Source organism: Gymnogyps californianus, chromosome 24, assembly GCF_018139145.2.
Source record: "Gymnogyps californianus isolate 813 chromosome 24, ASM1813914v2, whole genome shotgun sequence".
NCBI classification, from domain to species: Eukaryota; Metazoa; Chordata; class Aves; order Accipitriformes; family Cathartidae; genus Gymnogyps; species Gymnogyps californianus.
This window is the reverse complement of record NC_059494.1, coordinates 1,471,346-1,493,760: the sequence shown is the minus strand read 5'-3', so window position 1 is coordinate 1,493,760 and position 22,415 is coordinate 1,471,346. Positions and strand designations below refer to the sequence as shown.

General features: G+C 41.7%; 1 protein-coding gene across 4 annotated transcripts in view; it reads right to left on the bottom strand.

Moving 5' to 3' along the window:
* Positions 1 to 20,593, bottom strand: part of HOMER3 (homer scaffold protein 3) — a 39,130-nt gene extending 18,537 nt beyond the window's left edge. For 2 of the 4 annotated variants that reach the window (XM_050910418.1, XM_050910419.1), the window contains exon 1: positions 5,346 to 5,861. Coding sequence is in view for 3 of the 4 variants with exons in the window: in XM_050910419.1 (XP_050766376.1) it covers positions 5,346 to 5,350 (5 nt within the window). In the remaining variant the exon portion in view is untranslated. Of the gene's footprint in view, positions 1 to 5,345; positions 5,862 to 9,923; positions 10,840 to 11,914; positions 11,968 to 12,150; positions 12,315 to 12,738; positions 12,855 to 13,323; positions 13,547 to 13,900; positions 14,058 to 15,474; positions 15,651 to 15,921; positions 16,074 to 16,432; positions 16,544 to 16,718; positions 16,819 to 17,008; positions 17,108 to 17,299; positions 17,360 to 17,693; positions 17,840 to 20,500 lie in introns of those variants that run through there. The other 2 variants (XM_050910417.1, XM_050910416.1) reach the window with 2 other exon arrangements.
* Positions 20,594 to 22,415: the final 1,822 nt, after the last annotated feature.

The following is a 22,415-nucleotide window of genomic DNA, read 5'->3' as shown; positions in this document are numbered from 1 at the left end:
TAAAACAACGTCCAAGCTGAAGCAGAGCTGCTGACACCAGGCTGCTGGGAGCTGGGCTCGCCTGCCCTGCCTCAGAGCCCATCTAGCACAGAGGCTTCACCACACACATCTACCTACACTTTGAGCAAGCCACCTTTAATCCCTCTGCTAGATATGTCTTTAATAGGGGGATTTCACAGAGTCCTCTCTCTAATCCTCACCAGAAAAATACTCTCAAACCTGCAGACGAGTCCAATAGCGGAACAGAAGTAAAAAGGTGAAGAGATTTTTGGTTTAAGCCACAGAAGTCACAGACAGAGCTGGGAACTCTGTTCCCCGCTGCATCCTCCAGCCTCCTGCCACAAGGTAATGGCATACAATCCTATAACGAAACATATCCCATTCTAAGGAATAGCCCAGGCTAGGGAAGGGACAGCACCTTTGAAAGAGCTGTTCGGCAAAACGTTTATCTTCATGTCTAAATTTCAATAGCACTGTGGCAGCTGCAGTGTGTTTCATTGCATGCTCACTACCTTCTCTCTTTGCCCCACCCCAACTTCAGCTGCCTGTTGGGGTCTTTACACCTCAGAGAAACTGTGTTTTATTCCTTTTACTTTCCCAAGGTATTTCCAATGCAAATAGCACCTCTTTGGGAAAATCCTGTTTGACAGTTACAGGCTCGCTCTCTCTTCAGCAGGTTCCTAAACCTAAGGGCAACTGCTAAAACGCAGCCCTCCTGCCAGACCTCTTCGAAAAGGAGAGAGGGACAGGAAGAAATCAGGTTTTTATTGTTTGCTTTAGATCTTTTATTGCATCCAGTGATGTCTTTGCTCAATAGCTTCTACACCGGGTGTGGGGAGGGCTCTCTTTCTGACTGCACAGCTGCATTTGACTTATGCTTTGTCCTTGTTCTTCTCCAATTTTCTGTGCAATCTGGAATATTTTTCCCACTGAGATCCTCTTATTTTTGTTCTCAGTAATTCTCACCTTACAATCCTGTCTGCCTGCCTGTGACATGCCCATTTAGTTAACTGAATTACTTATCACATCCTGCTCACCTGCCCCCACCCTTGGCTGCATGACCAGAGAGAAGAAACCTTATGTTTGCTGTGGAGAGGGAAGCTTTGAGTCACCATTCCCCAAATTTATATTAATGTTTCTGTCCTGTTTTCAGTTCCAAAGCGAGGTATGCAACAAAAGAGCAGGATTCAAACCTAGACACACGTATAGAGTTTTAAGAGAGAGATTTGGTGGGTGAGTCAGAGTTCAAAGCACTCCAGGGACACAAACGGTGAATAGGTCTGAGGTTTGGAATAAAGTCTTTTAGCCACTTAAGGAAGCAGCTGGAACGTGCTGGGGAAGCTGAGCTCGGTCCTCGTTAACTGCATTTGCCTTGGTGCTCCTGGATGGGGTTCAGTCAAGGGCATCTCTAGGAAGTCCACGTGCTGTTCCCCAGCCTGCACCTCCTCTCACTCACTGCAGCTTCTCTTTGCAGGGATATTCATTTACTTGTCAGAGAAAGGAGCCTCTCTGCACTTGGACACAGAGAGGCTAATCACTTCAAACACTTTGCTCTGCATCTAGGCAGTCTGTCGTCCCCCTTCATCTAAAAACCAAACCAGAAATGCCTTCCAAGAAATCACAAAGTACCAGATCAGCAGAATCATTTGTTTCTGTGGATCATGGGCAGAAACTCAGCCACAAGGGCAGGGAAGGGCTTTGGGGGTGCGATGTTCCTGCTGACAGCAGCGGGATACCTTCAGAGTGCAGAGACCTAGGAACGTATTTTTGCACTGTGGCTGGGCTCAATGTGCAGCCACAATGAGCAAGCCTCCCAAAAAAAGAGGTTATCTTCTGATGAAGGCCCATTGCCAGCCACAGCAGGAGGTAAGGATTTCCCAGCTGCTGCGGTGGGAACTTCGCAATTCTCACTGCCATCTTCCCAAAAGTCCTTTCTCTCGGCAAGGTCTGGTTTCCTGGATGGGTGTTCCACAGGGCAGCTTGTGCAGAGCAGAAACGGGTACGTGAGAGCATGTGAGCACGAAAGATATGTGGCTCAGCTCTGGCACTCAGCCCACCGCCACGCTGAGTCAGCTGGGAGGCCGTGCTGGCTGCGTCAGGGCCAGGGCTCTCCCTTCTGTTGGATCGCCAGACAGAGCGCTCGGGTGTGAGAAGCCCTACAAAGCAGCACGGTCCAGGATAATTTGAGGGAGGGGGCTGGCCAGGGTGGATGGGGGGGGGGGGGAATGTATTTCAGACAGAGCCCAGTATTACAAAAGGCAGAGCTGGAGCGCAGAGAGGGCCTGAGAACCAATCTCCTCCTCCTCCACTGCTGTCTGTCATTGTTTCCTTTTATCTTCCCCCAGCAGCCTGAATAGCTGCTGACTGTATGTCAATGCTGGCTGGGGAAGAACTGTGGGTTAATGAGAGTCAAACCTCTTCTCTTTCCCTTTGCATTTCTCCCCAAAGTCTAACCCTTCCTCTGAGCCAGGGACTGGGTGTAACCCCTCCGGAGCCTATGGACTCTACTGCTTCACTGTAAATGGGTGCAGAGTGTGCTTTGATATTGCCGACCCAGGATTTGGGCACAAGCCCCCAGGACACTGGCTGTTAGACACTGAACTGCAAAACTGCTTTGGGAACAAAGTTTGGGAGGACCGATTCCCAGCCCTTTGTTCTAACCACCAGGCAGGCTTTCAAGCCCTCTTAGCTGCAGCTTCGCTTTCGTTCTGTGCTGCGTAATGTGACCTTGGGGAAAACGCATAGATGCTGCTAGTGTCCAGATGGGATTGAAGGAGGCCAGGCTTCTACCCAACAGCCACAAAGGGAAGGTGGAGTAGCGCAGCTCCAGCAATGGGAGCTGGCTAGGGGCTGCTTTCCCTTCTGCCTCCTGCAACTCCCAAGAGATTACCCAGCAGGGCTTAGCACAGGAATGAAAAGCAGCTGCCTCACAGCCTGTCTGCAGATAAAGGGCAGCAAAGGAATCCTGGCTGAATATGCTCCTGTTGGATCAGCGTGGGGAACACTGACAAGCATGCAAGGTCAGGCACAGAGACAGGGGATCAAGGGCATTTAAAGACGCAACGCAGCTGAGAGAGATTTTTCTTTTTTTTCTTTTGGAAACCAGTCTCCATCTACAGAGCATCTTGGCTGCTGAATACTACGCTACTGGGTGTCTACAACACAATCTGTGCATTCACCTTCCTGGGACAACTGTTACTTCTGCTACTAAGCTTCAGCAGCTCTTTCTTTTGAGACACACAGACCGTTGCTGGAAGTCTGTACAGCAATTAAAAGTTTAAAAAACCCCAGCAGAGCCAGACTGCAGCTAAGTAGTTCTTTATACCTTCCAGAAAATATGTCCAGTAATAATTAGAACCAGAGAAGTTGAGATACATGCACATTTCAAAATGCTCCATGCCTCCAACACATTCTGCCTCTGCATCTTCATTATAAGCTACAGGACCCGTAGTACTTCCAGGCACAGATGCCTGCTCAGCTTCACTAGAAAAAGTCCCCAAGATCTGCTGCTATTTTCAGCCTGCCCTTGCCAGAGCTCCAAAAGCACAACCAGCAGCCTCTTTGACAAGGACAGTTCAAATTGCCTGTTTAGCAGAGGTCAGTGGGATGACAGTATAGGTAAGAGTGGGTGAATTAATTTGCTTGATGTATGTGACAAGCAGGTAAACTCCACACTGCTCAAATTAGAAGCCAGTAAGTTGCATCTACCTGTATTTATATTTGACAATGCTATCAGCAGAGTCTCAGAGAAATGTGAGTAAGTGTCCACTGAAGAGTCAGCTAGGACCTAACTAAATTCACTTCCCTCAGGATCAAGTGTTATTTACAACTGTCCTCTTCAGAGAGGAAGTGCTAATGCATTAATACCTACAGCACAGTGGATACAAAAGAGTCCACGGAGAATTTATCCATGAAAACCAGAACATGATGTTACAAAGAAATCTAATATGGAGGAATGAAACCACAATCCCTGCTTTAAAAATAAGTTAACTAAAATCAACTGCCAGAATGTGATGTAAGAGGTGATGTGCTTTTAATCTCTAATGCTTTGTATCCAGAGTAATCTAAACACTGCTGAAAGCTACTCAGTATCCCCATGTGATCAACGTACAAGCAAAAAGACACTTTTATCTCAGGAGTTAAGTGGAAATCAGGAATTTTGGGTGGAAACATCATCTCTGGCTTAACAATAGTTCTGCTACTACACCACTATAATTATACAGTGAAGTCTAAGCAGACTTGAGATGGTGACACTATCTCAACATGTTCCATGGGAGTCTGGTGACCCTCTAAAGAAATCACATAGCTGCTGGGTGTACCTGCGGTAGGTCCAAGAAGGATTCATCCACTAACTCTAATAAAGTGCTAGTCCCAAGCTATCTGCTTGTTAAACCCTTCCTGGCAGTTCTAGAAGTTTTACAGTAACTTTGTGGATCACAGGAAAAGTTACAGGGAAATAGGGACACTTTCTGATTTAACCTGGATCAGCGCATACTCTGCCAACTTCAAAGGATCTAGGCCAGATTCACACTGCTGTCACTTCTGACTCTTCACCTCTACCTTTTCTGCCTCCTCAATCTGTGCCTGACTGTTCAATCATTTTATCTAGGTAGTCCAAGAGGATAATTAGCAAAAGGAAAACAAGCCCCTAAGAATGTTATTTATTTCTCCTGCATTGTCAAACCCACACATTTGGAGGGAGTTGATCAGACAGGCTTCCTACAGATCCGCTGTGCTTTCAAACAGCCACGAAGAGTTTATTGCACAAGAAACTCACAACAACATGTCAGGTCCTTAAAGTTACATGATTGAGACTTATAACTAGGGCATAAATTAAATACCAGACTAAGCTCCTATTTCCATGCCAAAATCCACTGCCACATCATGCAGCATTATTTCACTCTTGGAAAATCCGAGGGGGATCATAAACTAAGTCATCAGGGATTTTCAATCAGCTATTTATCCATTTAGAAATGCAAACAGGATCCATTTTACTGAATGCCAAAGTCACAACAGCCAAACAAAATCCCTAATTTCTAACTTCTGGAAAAGTTTATGAACACAACCCGGCTCCAGTCCTCCCACCCACCCTCCCAGTTTGGATTTCATGCAACATATAGATCACTAGAGGCTTCCCTTACATAGGAGTTTATTTAAAGAAGTTGCAGAGACTTGCAATTACCTACTTTCTAACCCATAAAATAAAAGGCAAGTCTGAACTTTAAAGCTTGCAATGTGGACAAAATACAATTTAAAACCTTCATTTCTTTTGCCATTACCTTAAAAATAGCTCAGCGGACACGAATAATAAAAACAACTCAAGAATAATAAACTGCCAGTCTCACCCCATCTCTGCCGGGTGTCAGCTTCTTTCTCTCCCGTCCTTTCTTCAGCTGCCGGAGATTCTCTCCACGTTTTGATTTATTTCTCCCTTCCTCTTTCTTTCTGTCTTTCTCCGGATCCGGATGCTCTTTAAATTTCCTCCGGAATTTCACTTTGAAATCTTGCTAGTTTTGCTGTTGGCTCGAAACGCCCAGTAATCCCCGAGCGTGCGGGGCAGCGAGGGCAGGGGCCGCCCGGACCCCCCCGGGCTGCGGGCACCCACACCCAGCACCAGCCCAGAGCCCTCGGCGGGGAACTCGGGCACTCCCCCGGCAGCCGCAGTCCCCAGCAGTTCCCCCTCTCTGGCTCCCAGGATCCCTCCTTCCCTTCAGCATGGGAGGGGAGCAGCAGGATTAGGTGGTGCTTTTGCAAGCCCTTTTAGACAAAGCCGTCTGCTGCTCCGGCAGCCCCGCAAGTTTTTCCCCGCAGCCCAAGAAGTACAGCCACCTTCTGGATCGCGATGTCTTTGTTCTCTCTCTTCTCCTTGCCCCCCTCCTCTTCCCTATCCGCTTCCTCCCTCTGCCAACTGCCCCATCTCAGTCACATTTCTCCGTTTCTTCTCCCGACTTTATTCCCGGGGCCGGGGCCGGCTCGGCGGCACCACCTGCCGGGCAGAGCCGGGCAGAGCCGGGCCGAGCCGGGCCTCCGCCCGCCGCCCCCGGGCCGCCGGCCGGGGCACCCGGCGGATTACGGCGGGCTGGATTACAGCGCTGCGCTGGGATTTGAATGGGCGCCGGCTACCCACGACAACCAACACCGTGTCCTTTTATCTTAGTCTAGACATCTCCTATCAGAAACAGGGCGCTCTTTGTTGTTCTGTCTTTTATGAAGTCATTTATACAAGTGGAAAATTAACATTAACCATGAATACGTTTTGATGAAATGGGAAAATACCCTGGGAAGAAGGGAGGCTGAAAAGGCTTGGGGAAGCGGAGTGGATAATTAGCAATCAGCCACTCCCAGCGTGCTGCTGTGGCCAGAGGAGCTAATGCAGTCCTCAGCTGCGATAACCAGGCACTGAGCGGGAGAGGGAGAGGAAGAGGAGGAGGAGGAAGAGAAGAAGGAAGGGAGAGGAGAGGAACCTCTGCTCCCCTGGGGAACATTCTGCCCAGGTCTAGTGCCCACACCTCCAGGATGCGGAACAACTGGAGAGCGCTCATGGGAGACCCATGAGAGAGAATAAAACACGCTCCGTATTGAAAGAATAAAAGTGCTTCATCTGTTCATCAAAGAAAGGATACGGTGTGACTTGATCATAACCATAAAAAACTTCCTGATAGGAAGAAATTTTATACAGGAGTGCTTTTCCGTTTAGCCCGCACAGGTGGAAGAAGCTCCAAGGGCTGGAAGCAGATGCTGAACAGGTCAGTCTAGGAACAAGACCCATTTTTAATCATGAGGGTAGAGATGCACCAAGAGCCTGGCCTCATGAAGGCAACAGAAGGCCAGACCAGGAATGGATCTTTTCGTGCCTGCTCCTTTTCAGCATGACATCCAACAGGTTTGCAGTAGAGATTTTGCAAACGGCAGCTGCTCTGGGTGCTGCTCGCATTGTGTTCTGTAGGCAAAGCCCAACGTGCATCCACCCCGGTGTTTCCACACGTAACAAGGAGAAGGATGGGGCCCACGCGTGAACGCTGCCTGTTCTAATGTGTGTGTGAAAAAAAATCAGAATTGACCAGTATCAACTGTACTGGGCAGGGTGAACCAATTCTACTGCCTGCAGTTATCTGGGGCTTTAAGTCAGTAACTTCGAAGCTGTAGACAAGTTTTACACGGTTTTTAGAGCAGATAGTAACTGTGCAAGCTTCTCATACAAACATGCCTAGTAAAGAACCTGAAGCCTGGCTTTGGCAGGAAACTGTTTCTGCATTTCCTCCCAGACATCCCTACCAGTACACTCAAATCCTGATTGAACACCAATACTCCTCACTCGATTCCCACAAGTGCCTCAGTTTTGCCTTAAAATACACCACTACTCTAACACGAAGCTTCCCATGGGCAGACTCAGTGGTGCTGAGTTATGTCGCTGCTGGATGATCCCAGTCCCCTTTATGCTCCTTACTTATCAGGACACTTTAATAGGAAATCTTCTCAAGAGAGATTTTGTTAATCCCAGACAGTTCTGCACATTAATTTCCCTGTGAGTTAATAAATTCAGAACTTGCACAAAAATAGTAAGCTCTGTGCTAGTAATTTTACAATAAAAGGTGGAAGTAGCATTCATGATTTAGCAATATTCCTATCAGAGTCAATACTAGCAGCATAAACGCTACCAGTAACACCACTTCCCACGCTCCGCTTTCTGCGTTTTAACCTCCACTCTATTTTGTCATGTATTTAGAAGGGAGATTTACTGAGACAGGTGTAATTCCTCCTCTCCAGTGTCCCCACTACTATTGCCCCTGCGTTAGGGTCATGGTTTGCTGCTGTTAATTTTAAGTGTGACATCAAGATGTATTTTGAGCACACTAAAGTAATGCTCTGTTTGAAACAATGGCAGCAGCTGTCAGCACAAAAGATTTTTGGCACCAAGAGAGCTGAACCGAGGTTAGAAGCAATGGGGAAGGTTTGTGTTTTCACAGCGTGTTGGTGTACGCTCAGAAAAGCCATTGCAGGGTGCACGTCGGAGCAGCGCTGGATAGCTGTTCGGAGCTGGCAGCTGAACAAGCAGCTCAAGGACTACCTGGGCTCTGTCGCAGCGCTGAGCACCAGCAGTCCCCTTGCCCCATATTCTCCGTCCTTCCGACGTGCAGCGTGGCGACCAATGACAAAAGGACTACAACTGCACCGAAGACACGACTGAAAGTAGGGCACAGTATCTTTCATATCGACCTGTTAACTGTAGCTTATCTATGACTTCTCTTAGAAGCTAATTATTTTACACATTTAAATTAGGGTAATTAGATCAGCAGGAATTGAACTAAAACCAAATGCTGGTAGCCTTGTGAGGATTTTCTGAAATGGGGTTTTATATTCCATCTCCACTTCCTTCCACTATGGGAAGAGAGTAAGTGTCCCCAAAGATAAGAATGGAAATTTCGATCACTTCCTATGTTATTAGTTACATACCACTATCCAGTCTGCATCATTAATTTCCATATAGCCCTTTGCATATAGGGAGTAGGAATATAGGTAAAGGAACGCTGCAAGGAAGTAGACTCCCTGTCAAACTGAGACAAGATATGCACCGCAGATCTTGTTTCTGCATTGCACTGATACAATCACTGAAATGCAGCCAGGCAGGTCTTGGCATAACGGTTTGCCAGCAGCTAGCCAGTCTTCTGATTTTCAGACGTCCGTTTTATATAGTTCTCTTGTCCACACTTTGTGCCTATGGCTTCACCTCGCTAGAAAGGCTGACATTGTTCCCCACCTTTACATCCTTCCACGACAGTGCAAACATTGCTGTGTTGGTAAGTAGCAGCGTAACAGACACACACAGTAATCCGTGAATTTGCTTCTTGCAAGTTCAACAACTGGCCTCACCTTCCTTCTATGGTATTTGCACATAATACACAAGAACCTGTTGTTATGAAGCATAACAGAAGAATAACTTGATCCAGGGAGAAAGAAGGCATCCAAAAAAAAAAGACTGTGACTTTGCTCCAATGTAAAGAAGCTTAACCTATTTACGTCTTAAGGGAGAAAAACCACCGAAGAGCCGCGTATCTGGTCCTTCTTCCTATCCAGGTATCTGTATCGTACACATCGTCTTCATTTCCAAGCATTCCTGTTTAACCTGAAAGCAGGTGTCTTGCTACAGCTGGTACAGACTTCCACATAGGAGAATCCATTTCCAAGCAGGCTTCTCCTTCCATAGCTATGTGAAAACTGGAAAAAAATGAGCTGCCTGTGTCTAGAAGAGCATCAACCTTGTACTTTATGCGTGTCTGGCAAGAGACAGAGTGAGGCAGCATAGCCTTTTGTTCAGGGATTTTCGTGATCAAGAACCCATATTATTTTCCAAACAAGAAAATGTAAGAGAACATTTACTTGAAAACGAAGAAAAAAGTGTCTCAGAAAAAATGCTCAGCTTTCAATGGCCTTTAACAAAAGGCGCTACAATGTCTGAATTCTGACCACACCTCAGAAATAAATTCAGAACAATGACGCAGTACGTAAGTTGACTCATGACATTTTTGGACAGAGGAAGATGTATCATAAAGGTCACTAAAAACACATTAGAAAAAGAAATGTGTGGAAAGGGTGCTGAAAGCCTACAAAAAGGGAAAGGAGAGGAAAATAGAGAAAGATAAAATATAGGAAGATGACTCAGGAACTTCTAACAAAGCACCAGATCTGACACCAATACTCACTATGGTCAGTGACAAGTAATTTAACCTCACATGTAAAATGAGGATAGTAGCAACCTCTTGGGGCACTAGGAGACTTAATTAGTTGCTATTCGTAGATTAAACAGAAAGTCTGAAGGTGAAAGCACTAAATGCTAAGTATTATTAGCTTCTGAAGTATTAATTTCTGTAATTGGGCAACCCCAACATTACAAAAAAGTGGATCAGTGTCAATTTTTGAAAGAAATTTATTCTTATGGTTCTATCATGTCAAAAAGGTACCCAAACAAGGAATTTTGCTTTTAAAAGTAGTAACTGGTAACACATCTATGTAATACACAATGCAGCTTGTCATCTTCAATTCAGAGTTTCTGACTCCTACCCAAATTTACATTCCACATTCCTTAACAGGAAACATCATGTCATCGCAGCCAAACAGCTCTGTGAGCTGCAAGCTCCCAGAGCTCTCTGTGAAACTCGCACTGTGCTGTGCACTGGCGCTGCACTCCTCAAGAAAAGCTGACAAGCGTTGATTCATTAACACAAGACACGTTCGTTTGTGTGGCTGAACTCTTCCTTACACTGCCTGCTCCCTCTGTAGCCAGTGCTGGACTTCCCAAGCCAGCTGTACTAGTGGTTTTTGAGCTGGTTTCTCTGCTCTTCCAAGGCAGAGATAAATGACCCTTGTAGAAGTTCCAAACCAACAAGAAAAAGAAAAGAAGAGCAAACCCAGCCCCCAGGAGTTTTAAAACAAGCTTCTCTCTTTGGTTGTCCACAGATTTCTGTTTTGGTGCCTCGTTCAGTAAAGAAGGTGGTACTGAAGACTGAAAACCCTCCATTCCTGCTTCATTATGCTTATTTGCTGCGGCAGTAACATTTGCTTCCTCTGTCTTTTCTTGGGCGTAAAGGGCATAGCGGGCCACAGTGATAAGGAATTCCTTCCCTTTGGACTTCTCTACTGAGAGACAATCATAGAATCCAGCTGCATCCATTGTCACATTAAATATTGCTATTCCTCCATCATAGAGGAGATACTTAGAGTCCTCGGCCTGAAGTCTGCTCCCATTAAACTTCCACACTACGCTTGCCAGATTTGACAGAGGAACGCATTTAAGATGAACATTGTTTCCAAGGGTAAAGAGACACTTTCTCACACTGTTTTCTGAAATTATGTAGATAATTTTTTTAGGTAAGAACACTGGGGTTTTAGTTTAACTTACATAACAAAATACATATTCAAATAAATATAAAATTTAATTCACCAGTCTTGACAATGGGTAATGAGCAGGTAAGGGGTAAAGACAAAGAAATCCCATTACTAACAGGTCTGACTATCAGTGACATCTTGCTGGCCTTATTCCCACTGATGTGTAACAGAATGAATACAGGACTAGAAGTTTAAGACTTCCAGATTTTAATCTGATTTTGCCTCACCTGTACACATAGCCATGCATAAATAAATTCACCTTTGTATGCCTCAACTTCTGTATTGGTTAATGACATCTCTTCACAGAAATGCTTTGATGTCTGCACAATGCTTATACCAGCTATGTAAAAGTTCCCCAACTGTCCCACTGATTGCCTTATTATCATTTGTCATGCAGTCTAAAATATACAAGACTAAAGACAACTCTGACTTTAAAGAGACGTAAGTGGAAGTAAGAGATACATCTTGTGTCATGAAGAAAGCAATGTATCTTGCAACTCATCACGAAGCCACTGCATAATAATACCAGATCACACACACCTGCAATTCTACATTAAAAGTAATTAATTTCCCAATCCCGCTAAAAATTATAAAAGTCATTTTAAATGGCTGATAACAAATAGCCTTCTTTTTAAGTGTACTCTTGAATAGTATGTCATGTATCTGCAGAACAGCATGCTAAAGCAGTGACAGATTTAATAGGACAGCTGACGTGTCATGTGATTTCTGCACAGTGGGTGTGGGAGGGACACCAATAACTTCAAACGGGTCACATTTACGCTTCCCTTGAGAGTAAGAGTTTCAGTCTGAACTGAGGTATTCTGACATTTAGACTGAGAGGGTTAAGAGCATTAGGCAGTACCAGCTCAGCTCAGTGTGGTTTTTTTCAGTCTTAGTTCAAAAGTAATAATCAACATGATTTTAATTCTGTGTTTTTCTAAAATGCAAGAATTCCAGAGAGCACAAACTGAACAAGCATTTTGATTGCATGAAGTTAAAATATTCTTTCTTAAAACAAACGTTCACATACCTACACTAAGGCAGCTGGAAGCATCCCCATATTTCACACTCTGAATTAAATTCCTGGAAAAAAAAACAACAAAAAACCCCAAAAACCAAACAGATGAAAACACAGACAAGAAGTGTTCCAGCTTGCATCCTTCCATTTCTAGGAATCACCCTAGTTTTGTGTTACAGACATTAAGAGTGCACTGATAAAGCAATCTTGCATCAGGTGTGCAGGGGAAACAATAGCTTTTTACTTACTCCGTATGACCCGTTCGATTTGCCAGAACACATTCCTTAGCAGACTGAGACCACGCGCAGTAAGGATCCCTCGCCAAGATGCAATCCAAGCAGTACTTGTACCGGTGGCACTCAGAAACTGGAAGCTGCACCACTTGAGATAGGGACCCCACATAGAGCATTCCCTAGAAATGCAGGAGGGAGTTCTTTTACAATAGTGAGCGAGATTTTAAGCTGTTATTTTCTAATATGGATTGTAAGATTTTCTGGTATTTATTAAAAATACCAGTAAATTAAAAATCTTGTAAGAATAGATGGCGATATGAATGAGGAAAAAACCTAGCTTTCCACAGCATGTGAAATGACAGAGCTCCTTCCCTAATTTTTTAATGAACATAAAGGCTTGTTTCAGTTATATTTTGACACACACAAATTCTTCTTCTACAGAGAAAAGATGTTTCGTGCTTCTGTTATTAACGAATACATGATAGAAGCAGAATTACGAGACATTTAGGGGCTCTTTAAAACCAGAAGAACACCACAGAAGAGCAAGGCCTGAGGCAAGCTATTAGAGCAGTCACTTTCCATATGCAGGCACAGAAGTTCTACCTTTTGAGAAGACAGCTGGAGAGACTGTACAGGCTCAGGAGACGGAAACAGCTGTAGCTCTTCCACAATGAACATTTCCCCATCACAACTGAAAGCTTTATGCAAATATCCATCATCTACATAAAATGAAATGTATTTCTAAAGATAAACTTGTTTAAACATAGCATAACATTTTAGCCTGATAATTCATGTTGAAATTAGACAGAGATTTAGAAGACATTCCTGGGTACAGGGAATTTTTAAAATTCTTCAAAGCAATTCTTATTTTTTTCTTTCAATAAGAGAGAAGCAATGATTTTTTTCAGGGGGAAAAAAAGACCTCAAACAATCCCTGAATTTGCAAATATTATTATGTCAAGTCTCCTTTGATATGGAAAGTTTCTAAAGAAAGCCTTTTAATGTCCAACAAGCCAAACACATTTAATCTAACTGGGATGAAAATACTAAACTAGCAAGACAGCTTCTGAATGCAAAACTTCAAACAGAGCTGATGAATACTTTTACTTTTTTGAAGCCTCAGAAAAAAATTCTGGAACAAAATACATAAAAATGTATAGTATCTTTTCCTAAAATGAAAGCACTTACCTGTTCCTAGAAACATAACATCGTATGTTTGTTTATCTAGGCCAGTGACTCTGTCTACTACAATCCTGGTGTAGTTTGAACCTCTCTTCAGCAGCACCGGTCTATTACCAATTGGATTTACAGAATTATCCATTAGAGGGTGATCTCTAACAAACTGCAAAACTTTGTCAGGCAAGTCAGAAGAAGTATTATACCCAACACTCCGGGCAAAATTATCAATGCACTAGAAACAAAACATAACAAATGTGATTACAATTGCTTTTACATTTCACCAAGGTATATAAAAAAGGTGTATTTCCTTCTAAACATTCAGTTATTTCTACTTATCTTCAAAAGATAAAAATCATTCTTTTCCTCACGCTTTATGAACTAGCTAATAATCCCACATCTCTTGTGGAGCAGAACTGTAAGCAAGGCAGCTTTTCTAGGAACCTTCGTATGATGGAATGAGAAAGCAGGTATATCTGCTGATTATAAAGACTGCATTTATATTGGTAAAACATGAGCTAATGATTTGCTGCCAAAAAAGACAATCCAGAGGCTGTTCTTTAATTGGAACAAGTAAATTCATATTTACAGCACCAGGACGTGGAACTGGCACTTCTCCCCTATATACCATCCACTTAACAGGGGAATGTTCTACAGTTACTGGTCCTTTGTAGCTTCCTTTGGAGAAGACTTCCTGAATATTTTTCATACTGTATGCACAAACAGCTGATATGTCTAATCTTCCCCTTAGAAGAAAAAAAAACAAACACAAAACAACAGACAAAATAAAAGCAAGTTTTATTGGCTTTTATATAGAAAGAAATACTGTAAAATAACCCAATCTCCACAGTGCACACTGCTGTATCTTTTTCACGATTAGTTAAAAGGTACCTAACACTAAAAATACTTCTCTGTTGCAGTTTTCATGATTCACTAAAAAGAGAGTAAAACAAAGATATTAATAAAAGATGGTATTAAATATGTTTTTGTTAAAAGTCAAGTAACCGCCCTCAAATAAATTGAAACAACTTAGAGAATGAGGACCTTTTGACAACCTCTCTTGTGAACAGACAGATGAGCCGAAGTATTATGGTAATCAACGTTTTGACAGGATTCTCCTCCCTTTGGCTCCACACTTCTGACACAGACCATTAATTCTTCTTCTAATCCCTTTAACTCATCTCACTGAAAAACACAATACTTTTCCTCTTTGCTTCCAATTATAATGCTTTTCAAAATGATGACTGAAAATTTAGGTAGACTTTTAGGAGGGTCTGGATCAGACACTGATGTGAGTTCAGTTCTACCAGTGAATACCAAGTCTAAGTCTCTTTGCCACACCCAAAGGAATAAATGTTCTACAAATTCCTGTCTTAGGACACATTGAACCCAACCTGCCATAACCAGAAATAAAATTCATATAAGCTCCAGTGGGTATAAACTGACAGGTAAATAGGTGGCAGCAGGTTAAGCTGCACAGTGCTGACTGGGCTGCATTCCGATAATTCTGATGCTTTTATAAAACATGAGAATTACCTACTCACGGCTACTTCGTCATTGGTATTTTTTGACATGTGAAGTTTTGATACACTTTGTCTTGTTTTTCTTCATTAGTCAGAGCATTAAGAAAAAACTAGTTAACCCTAAAACTTGTAAGGTATTTGTTTGGAGTTCTGTTTTCATTTTCACAGAATATTACATTAGACAAGCAGGCCATGACAGATACTTCTTTTGGAACAGGAGAATAATTCTGCACCTTGAAATGTCAGCTATTTCCTTTAGTGCTATAAAGACCAGAAGAATCCAAGGCTTTGTGTATGTAATTATGTAATTTTATATGTAATTAGTTTTAATTGCCCCACCATCCGACTAGAGAAAACATAACTCTAAAAACTTGGCTTAGGAGAAGCTTTTGGTTAGTCTTTAATTGAAGGCTTTGGCCCAGGAACCAAAAACGTTTTGTTTCAAATGACAATGTTTGCTCAGTTGGATCAAGCTGTAAGAAAAACAAATGTGGTCCATTAAAATATGCAGCGTAAGTAGCTGGTAGCTTGTTGTTCTGAGTTAAGGCCAAAAGGCTGTACTCAGGCTATTAATACTGAAGTAAGAACCCTTACTCAGTTCATTACAAACTTTAGTAGCATACATAGCCCTCTATCTCACCATTGTTGGGAAAAAATTCCATAAAATACGCTGTCCTGCCACTTTCTTCTCCTAAGTAAAAAGATGTCCTGGACAACATTGAAATGGAAGCTTAATTCTGGAATGGAACAGGAAAGGCGGGATTTTAAAAATGATGTCCATCTTCTCTGCAATATGCGTTTTCCACCAAGATCACCCTAAATGAAGGAATAACGTTATAATATAAAAATATAGTTGGCCTTTCAATACAAATCTCAGTTCAAAGGCAAAGAAAAATGGTTTAAATGTCAAATGCAACCTGAACAGCTGGTTCTGCTCTAGCAGGAAAAAGAGGAAGCTAGTTCAAAAATAAAATGTATATGACAGAATTTTGTTTGGTTAGCCAGTGTAGATACCATTGGTAATCACTCGACTATGAAACTTCATCTGAAACATACTAAACAAAATCTTTACACTACAAATACTAACTCTGCAGATACGGGCAATTCTGGACACCAGAAGCTTGTCATAGAATTCAAATTCAACAGCTGTTTCAGTGAAGAACACATAAATTTTATCATCATCTCCATTTGGATTAGATTCACTTTCATGCACTATTTCCATGTTGACAAAGCTTGGTTCTGAAACACATAAATACACAATACATTTTAAGTTTATTCCATGAAAAACATAAATGCCAGGTATTATTTTAAAATTAAGTCTAATTGAACTTTTTTGTGGACTAGTGGACAAGGGAAGGGCTGAAAAGTATTTATGAATCTATCAAACATTAAGAGAAGGAACTGTGCTTTCATAAATGGAAAGGGGCTATGGCTTGTCTCGTCACTGTAGTCCATAGTCACGAATTTCTTTTAAATTCTGTCCTTAGTTCAAAAGCTCACACGACAAAATCAATACATAACATACTACTACATTCTAGAGAGAATTCATACACCAAATTAAAGTTCAAGAGACTGAAATATATAAAAACACTTCATACCATTTAGCCACGATGTTTTAAACTCTGTTCTTACAGGATTTCTCATACTGCGAAGTATTATAGGTTCTGTTCCCAAGAAATTATTTGAAGTAGCCGAATAAAATTCCCCATCTGTAAACGTTTGGAAGAAACAAACAAGTATAAAGTACTTATTTTTAAAATGCAAAGACATATCACAAGGAACAAATTGAGGTTGACATGCAAAAAGAGAATTAGGGTAACAGTATCCAATAACTTAGTTTAGATGAGAAAAATCACTTCAGGTTGCATGTCAGTCCAAACATACCTACAAAAACAGACGCATACTTCAGAGTTGGTTCAAACGGACACTTTCCTCTGCTCTCTTCACCTCTTCCTTGCAAGCTTATGTTCGTCCCATGGATAACCTATGGCAAACAATCATTTAAATAGAATGAAAAAAATAACATTTGATAAGTAATTTTCTGGTCTTTCATACTTTTATAAAAGAATTAGGAAACTTTCTAATTTTCAACAGGAATATTTTGAGAAAGGTCTTTAAAGATCTGCCATACTACTCCAATATCTTCAGTAAAACCTGTATTCAAACATAATTACCATATGATCACAAGTTGGGTGATATGCATTGGTTCCACAAACATATAAGTTAGAGTAATTTATCTTATGGAGGAAGAGGATGTAGTTCTGGCATCTTATCTAAAATAGAAAATAAAAATAAAATTTACATAGCGGATTGCATCTGAAAATTTCCTGGTGTCTTAGCAGCAAGCAAACAAACCCAACAGATTTAAATGAACTTGCTTTTACTTTGTTTATTAAAAAGAAGCTTGATACTGTAGCCATTTTCATTGTAGTTAATAACTTAGAGGGGGAAAGAGAAGTTCCTACCTTGTCCTTCCCTCTACGAATACATTCCAGTTGTCTTTCCTGTGTAGCAAACCAGTATTCCTAAAAGTCAGAAATACTTGTAAGGTGGTAGGTTGCAAATTTTTTTTCACAAAATTATGTGGTAAAAAGTCCCTAAATAATCCTAACTTTGAACCTACTGGGGTAAATAAGCATTTTTCTATGGATCTCCGTGAGATACAAGGCGTAATAAATAACCCAAAGAGAGGTATTGCTTTGCTTAAAAAAAAAGTTCTGTGATAAAGTTTCAAGCCTTGAAATAGTAATACTTTTATACATTTAAAATCAGAACATTATGTTCAAATTAAGAGAACCACAAGCAAAGTATTTTTTTAAAGAAGGTATGGGGAAAAAAAAAGAAAACTCTTTAAATTACCCTGGATATTTCTCTAGAAATATTATTCAAGTCAAGAGCAAACACTGCATCTCTGCCTCCAACAAATAAGGTATTCGTTTCTTCATTCACAAGGAGAGTAGAAACATTGGATAATCCTTCTTTCATAAAAGTGTTTATATTACCAGCTGCAAAACATAGAAGATAAATTATTTAAAAAATATTTATCACTAGAATCACAGTGTTATGTAATAAAAATTCCAGACTGAAAACAAACTGTAACAGAACAAAGGTAAAAGCTTGTACACATTTCCAGAACATTTTCTAAATAATATTAAAGTATTGAATAAATGCATGGATATTCTTTTCCCAATTTATTACAGGAAAGTAAACAACACTATTATTATTACCTATAAGCCAGAACCTCCAGCTACAACAATTACTGTTCAGGCACTCCTCACTGTCATTTGGATGAGTGCATCCGCAACACCCGAGGTGAAACAGTCCATAGCATTCTTTCTATGCCTAATAAAAAACAAACTCCCAACACTGTGCTATGTTTCTTTCTGCTTGTGAAATTACTATTTTTCACTTACTTTGGTATTTTACTGTTTTTCTGGGAATGCAGTTCACAACAGATGCTTTTGTCTCTTGTATTAATTGCAAAACAAGATAAAGGACAACAGCAGTGCTACGCATTTTCAGAGATTCAACTAGAAATAAGTTCTTCCCAGTTTTTATTCCTTGTCATTAAATAATTACAGGCAGCAATTTCTTCATGGTTCTTGAAAACGTCCTGCAGAAGCCCTCCAACATTAAGTATCTGCAGTCTTCAAATACTTTCTGAAACTTGTCAAAACCTCTTACATTTTCTGTTCAGATAAGTACTTCCAGACATCCTAAAATTAAAAGCAATTTAAGTTCACTGTAATATTTGGTCACCTTCATTTTTATAAGAGATGGACAGCCATGCTCTTTTACAAGACTTTGTAGCTATTACCTGTATTTATACTAATCAGAAGTAGACACTACTTTGATGGCAATTCCAAGCTATTACCAGCAAACCAAGTTTTGCGCCAAGTCTGTGATTCTCATTTGCAAGCTACGGTGTTTCAGATTTTCTGCAGGGCATCCAAGTATTATTTCACAAACAGTAAGAACGAGTGGGAACATTTTGCAGCAGTCAGCTATTTTAAGTATTTAAGAAAAATCGTAGCTAAAACTGCTTTATTTACAGTAATTCACCAGTTCTTATATATATGTTATATAAAAATAACATATATACATATCAAACCAGCCATATGTTATGAAAAAAGAATTTATATTTTATTAAGTTAATTAGAATCAGTTACTCTTATGCCTGGCATTTTGGCAGTCCACCTGAATGAACATGCCCTCCAGCCAACGCTAGAAAATTGAGCAAAATTAAAGCTAGGTAGTTGTCATCTGCAATTACAGAAACCACAAAGCCAGGTTCCAAATCTGCCTTCATAAACAAGGGAATCTCTGCTCTTTCTCCACTTTCATCTGTAGGGAAATGCCCACAGCTGAGGAAACCGTTTGCATTAGCATAAGCCAAGTAAAATATTGTTTGGGTTAGAATACTTTTAAATTAGTAAATCAGGTTGGAAACTTCAGAAAACTATTAACTAACTTCTGTTAACCCCTGTATTGTAACCCAGGGTGTGACACTGCACGGACACGTTGCCCACGTGCCAAGACGCTTCCTTGGCCAACAGCACCTATCTCCTAGGACATACAGTATTTGAGAACAGACTTTTTCTACCGTCCTGTTTTATGCTTTCCTGTGAGCTGCTTTGTTCACAGCACCCGGGACAGCTGATCCTGGCACTAATGGCCACCAGGAGTTTACAGCTGCCCTGTCCCATCACATCTTTGTTTAACTGGACAAATCTTAATTCTGACCCTGGATTCCCACACGTTTTGCTTTAACCCCTTCCCTGATGGGCATTTCTGGACAGCATATGTGGTGCAGAGGTGGCCCAAGCCTGAGGGACAAGGAGGTATGCGACCGCTCATGGCCCCAGGCTCCCCAAACTACGCCCCAAACCAACATCACTCCGCTGAGCCTCCTCGCCCCTCAGGGGACTCCCCCACACCCCGCAGGGCCCCAGCACCCAACGCCGCTGCGCCCGAGGCCAGACACCCACCCCGCTCCCCTCAGCCCACACACACCCCCAAAATGGCGCCGTCTCCCTCAGCCTCCCCTCCGTCGCCTGAAGAGCGACCGTTGGCGCCCCCCCCCGCGGCCACGTGACACCGCCCACCCCAGCCACGTGGCGCCGCCCGCCGGGGCACGTGGGCCGTGCAGCGCTGCGCCGGTGGCGGTGGCGGGGCCGCCCCGGGGCAAAGCCGAGCGCGGCGGAACGGGGCAACCCCGGCCCCGGCGGCACAGCCCCTGCCTTCCCCCCGCCGGGGACCGGGTGACCAAGCCCCTCTCACCCACTACCTGCCCTAACGTGTGGCTTCTCGCTAGATGACCGCGGTGGGACCGGGGTATGGAAGCTACTGGTGATGCTGAGCAGAAACACTTGCTTTTTTCTGTGTGACACCCCTAAACAACCGATCATCTTTAGTCTTGGTGTTCCTTTTTGTGAGTCAGGGGAAATGCACGTAAACTACATAGGCATATGGATGAGAACTGATCTGCATCCTCTTAGTGACTTAATTACCAGGATTGAACAGTAAAATAAACCACGGATTTTTCTGCGCTCAGTGCGCACAACAAATGAGAACTTCGCACAACTCCCTCTACTAACCTTCCTGCCGTTGACATCAGTAAATAACACACAGTAACTGATAAGGCATCAGATAAAGCCAGAACTTACGGATTCTCTTTTCATTTTTGTGTTGTGTGACCTCTTAATGCTCTCTCATTTTAGATTGTTCTTCAAAATTCTTATTTTCCATCCAATACTAGTTCCAGTTTCTGAAATAGGTCTTGTAAACTGTTCAAAGATGGAACTTTTGTTAGCCCCACGAATCAAACAGTCTATAATGAACTTTTGCCAAAGAGGCAGCTGTTTTAAAAATCAGATTTTATTGCTTTGTATTTGCGGCTTTACTATTGCTTTATTACCTAGTGGCAGGATAACGAAATACGACTTCCTCTTCAAAGCAAAGTCTTGCCTAGGAGATAATTTTCAAGGAAATCAGCACAACCTTCTAATGACGTGAATTAGGCACGAAAAGCTGAAGAGAACACACTGTGTGCTAGCGCTTTCTTAAACAGCAGTAACTTTATTGCCCACAGATAATGCAAACATTTTCCACACTTGCTGCAATTCAGCAAGTTACCTACTTAACAAGGTTCACAAAAGCTATTTATTTCAGAAGTACCCTATTGTTCTTTGAGCATATTCTCTTTTAAGGTGTTTATTATTGCTCAAATCTACAGTCTGGTTGTGATTGGCCACTCAGTCATGAGATATGCAGAATTAAAGATGATACAGGACTTTCAGGAATTCTTTTTTAATTAGAAAATATACCTGCTTGTAGGATAGAAAACAATCCAAAATAACAGTATTTGAATTTCTGAGTCCAGACTTTCTTTGGGCACAATACATCAGGATTAACTTTAAAGCAGAACGGAATATCAATAGAAAAAAATACTGTACATTGATTTTGAGAAATAACATCTCAGCACAGATTAAGTGTTCACACTAAGGATGTGGTAGTGTCTTCTAAAAAAAACCCCAAAATAAATAGGAAAAAGGTCATTGGTATTACACCAAAGAAAAGCTTTGAAGGCAAAAAAATGAAAACACCTCTATTAGTCCAACACAATTACTCCAAACAGTGTATTATTGACTGTAGTTTTCTTACGCTGTTAGGGCACCTCCCCCAAAATGGGGATCTCCTCATTTCTCTCCAACGAGAGCAAATGTCCTTTCTTCTAGAACCAGGTCCTTACATATAATAAATTTTTGAAGGAAAAGGAGGAAAAAGGTGTAGCCAGGGCTTGAACTTGCCTCTGTAAAGCTTTTCCTAGCTGTCAGTATAAAAGCAAGGGACAGGAGACCTGGCTGGTATCTCTCGCAAATGAACACTCTCACTTTACCTCTCGATAGAAGGCAGCTGCACAAGTGTTAAATTTCAGTTCGTTGCAATTTTCCCCCTCATATCCTGTCTAAAAAAGGAATTTGAATTTAAAGGCAACAGTAAACCACACACATGTAAAGAGAAAGTTTTGCTGTTTTAAAGTCAGTACACCGAGAAAATCAGAGAGACAACTAATTCCTGGGATATGTGAATAAAGGGTAAAACGGTTTTGGCGTTCATGTGGAAAGTAACACCGTTGTGTATGGATTTAATGCACTAGAAGCCACACAAAAAAGTAACTAAGAAATGATTTAGTGGGTATTCTCAACAGAGACATTTAGCAGCACAGAAACAGAGGGACCTTCCTTCCCTCAGACACTATAAAATCCTGCTTTACACTAATATAACACTGCATAATCTCAATTCCACTTGTTAGTGCCAAAATGATGCATATCTCTTACAAATGGCCAAATTCACAAGCAAAACATTTAAACCAGAAATTGTTTAGTTCTACATTTATTGCAGATATTAAAAGATTAACAATGCTAACATGTTTACTTACACTAAAAAGAAATGTCAGTTATCCAATAACATAAGCATCTAATTGTTACTAGCTTAGCACTACTGCCAATTTGCACGGAACAGAAACTAGCAAATTGCTCTACAAGATTAATGGCAAAAAACCAACCAAAAGACAGTAGA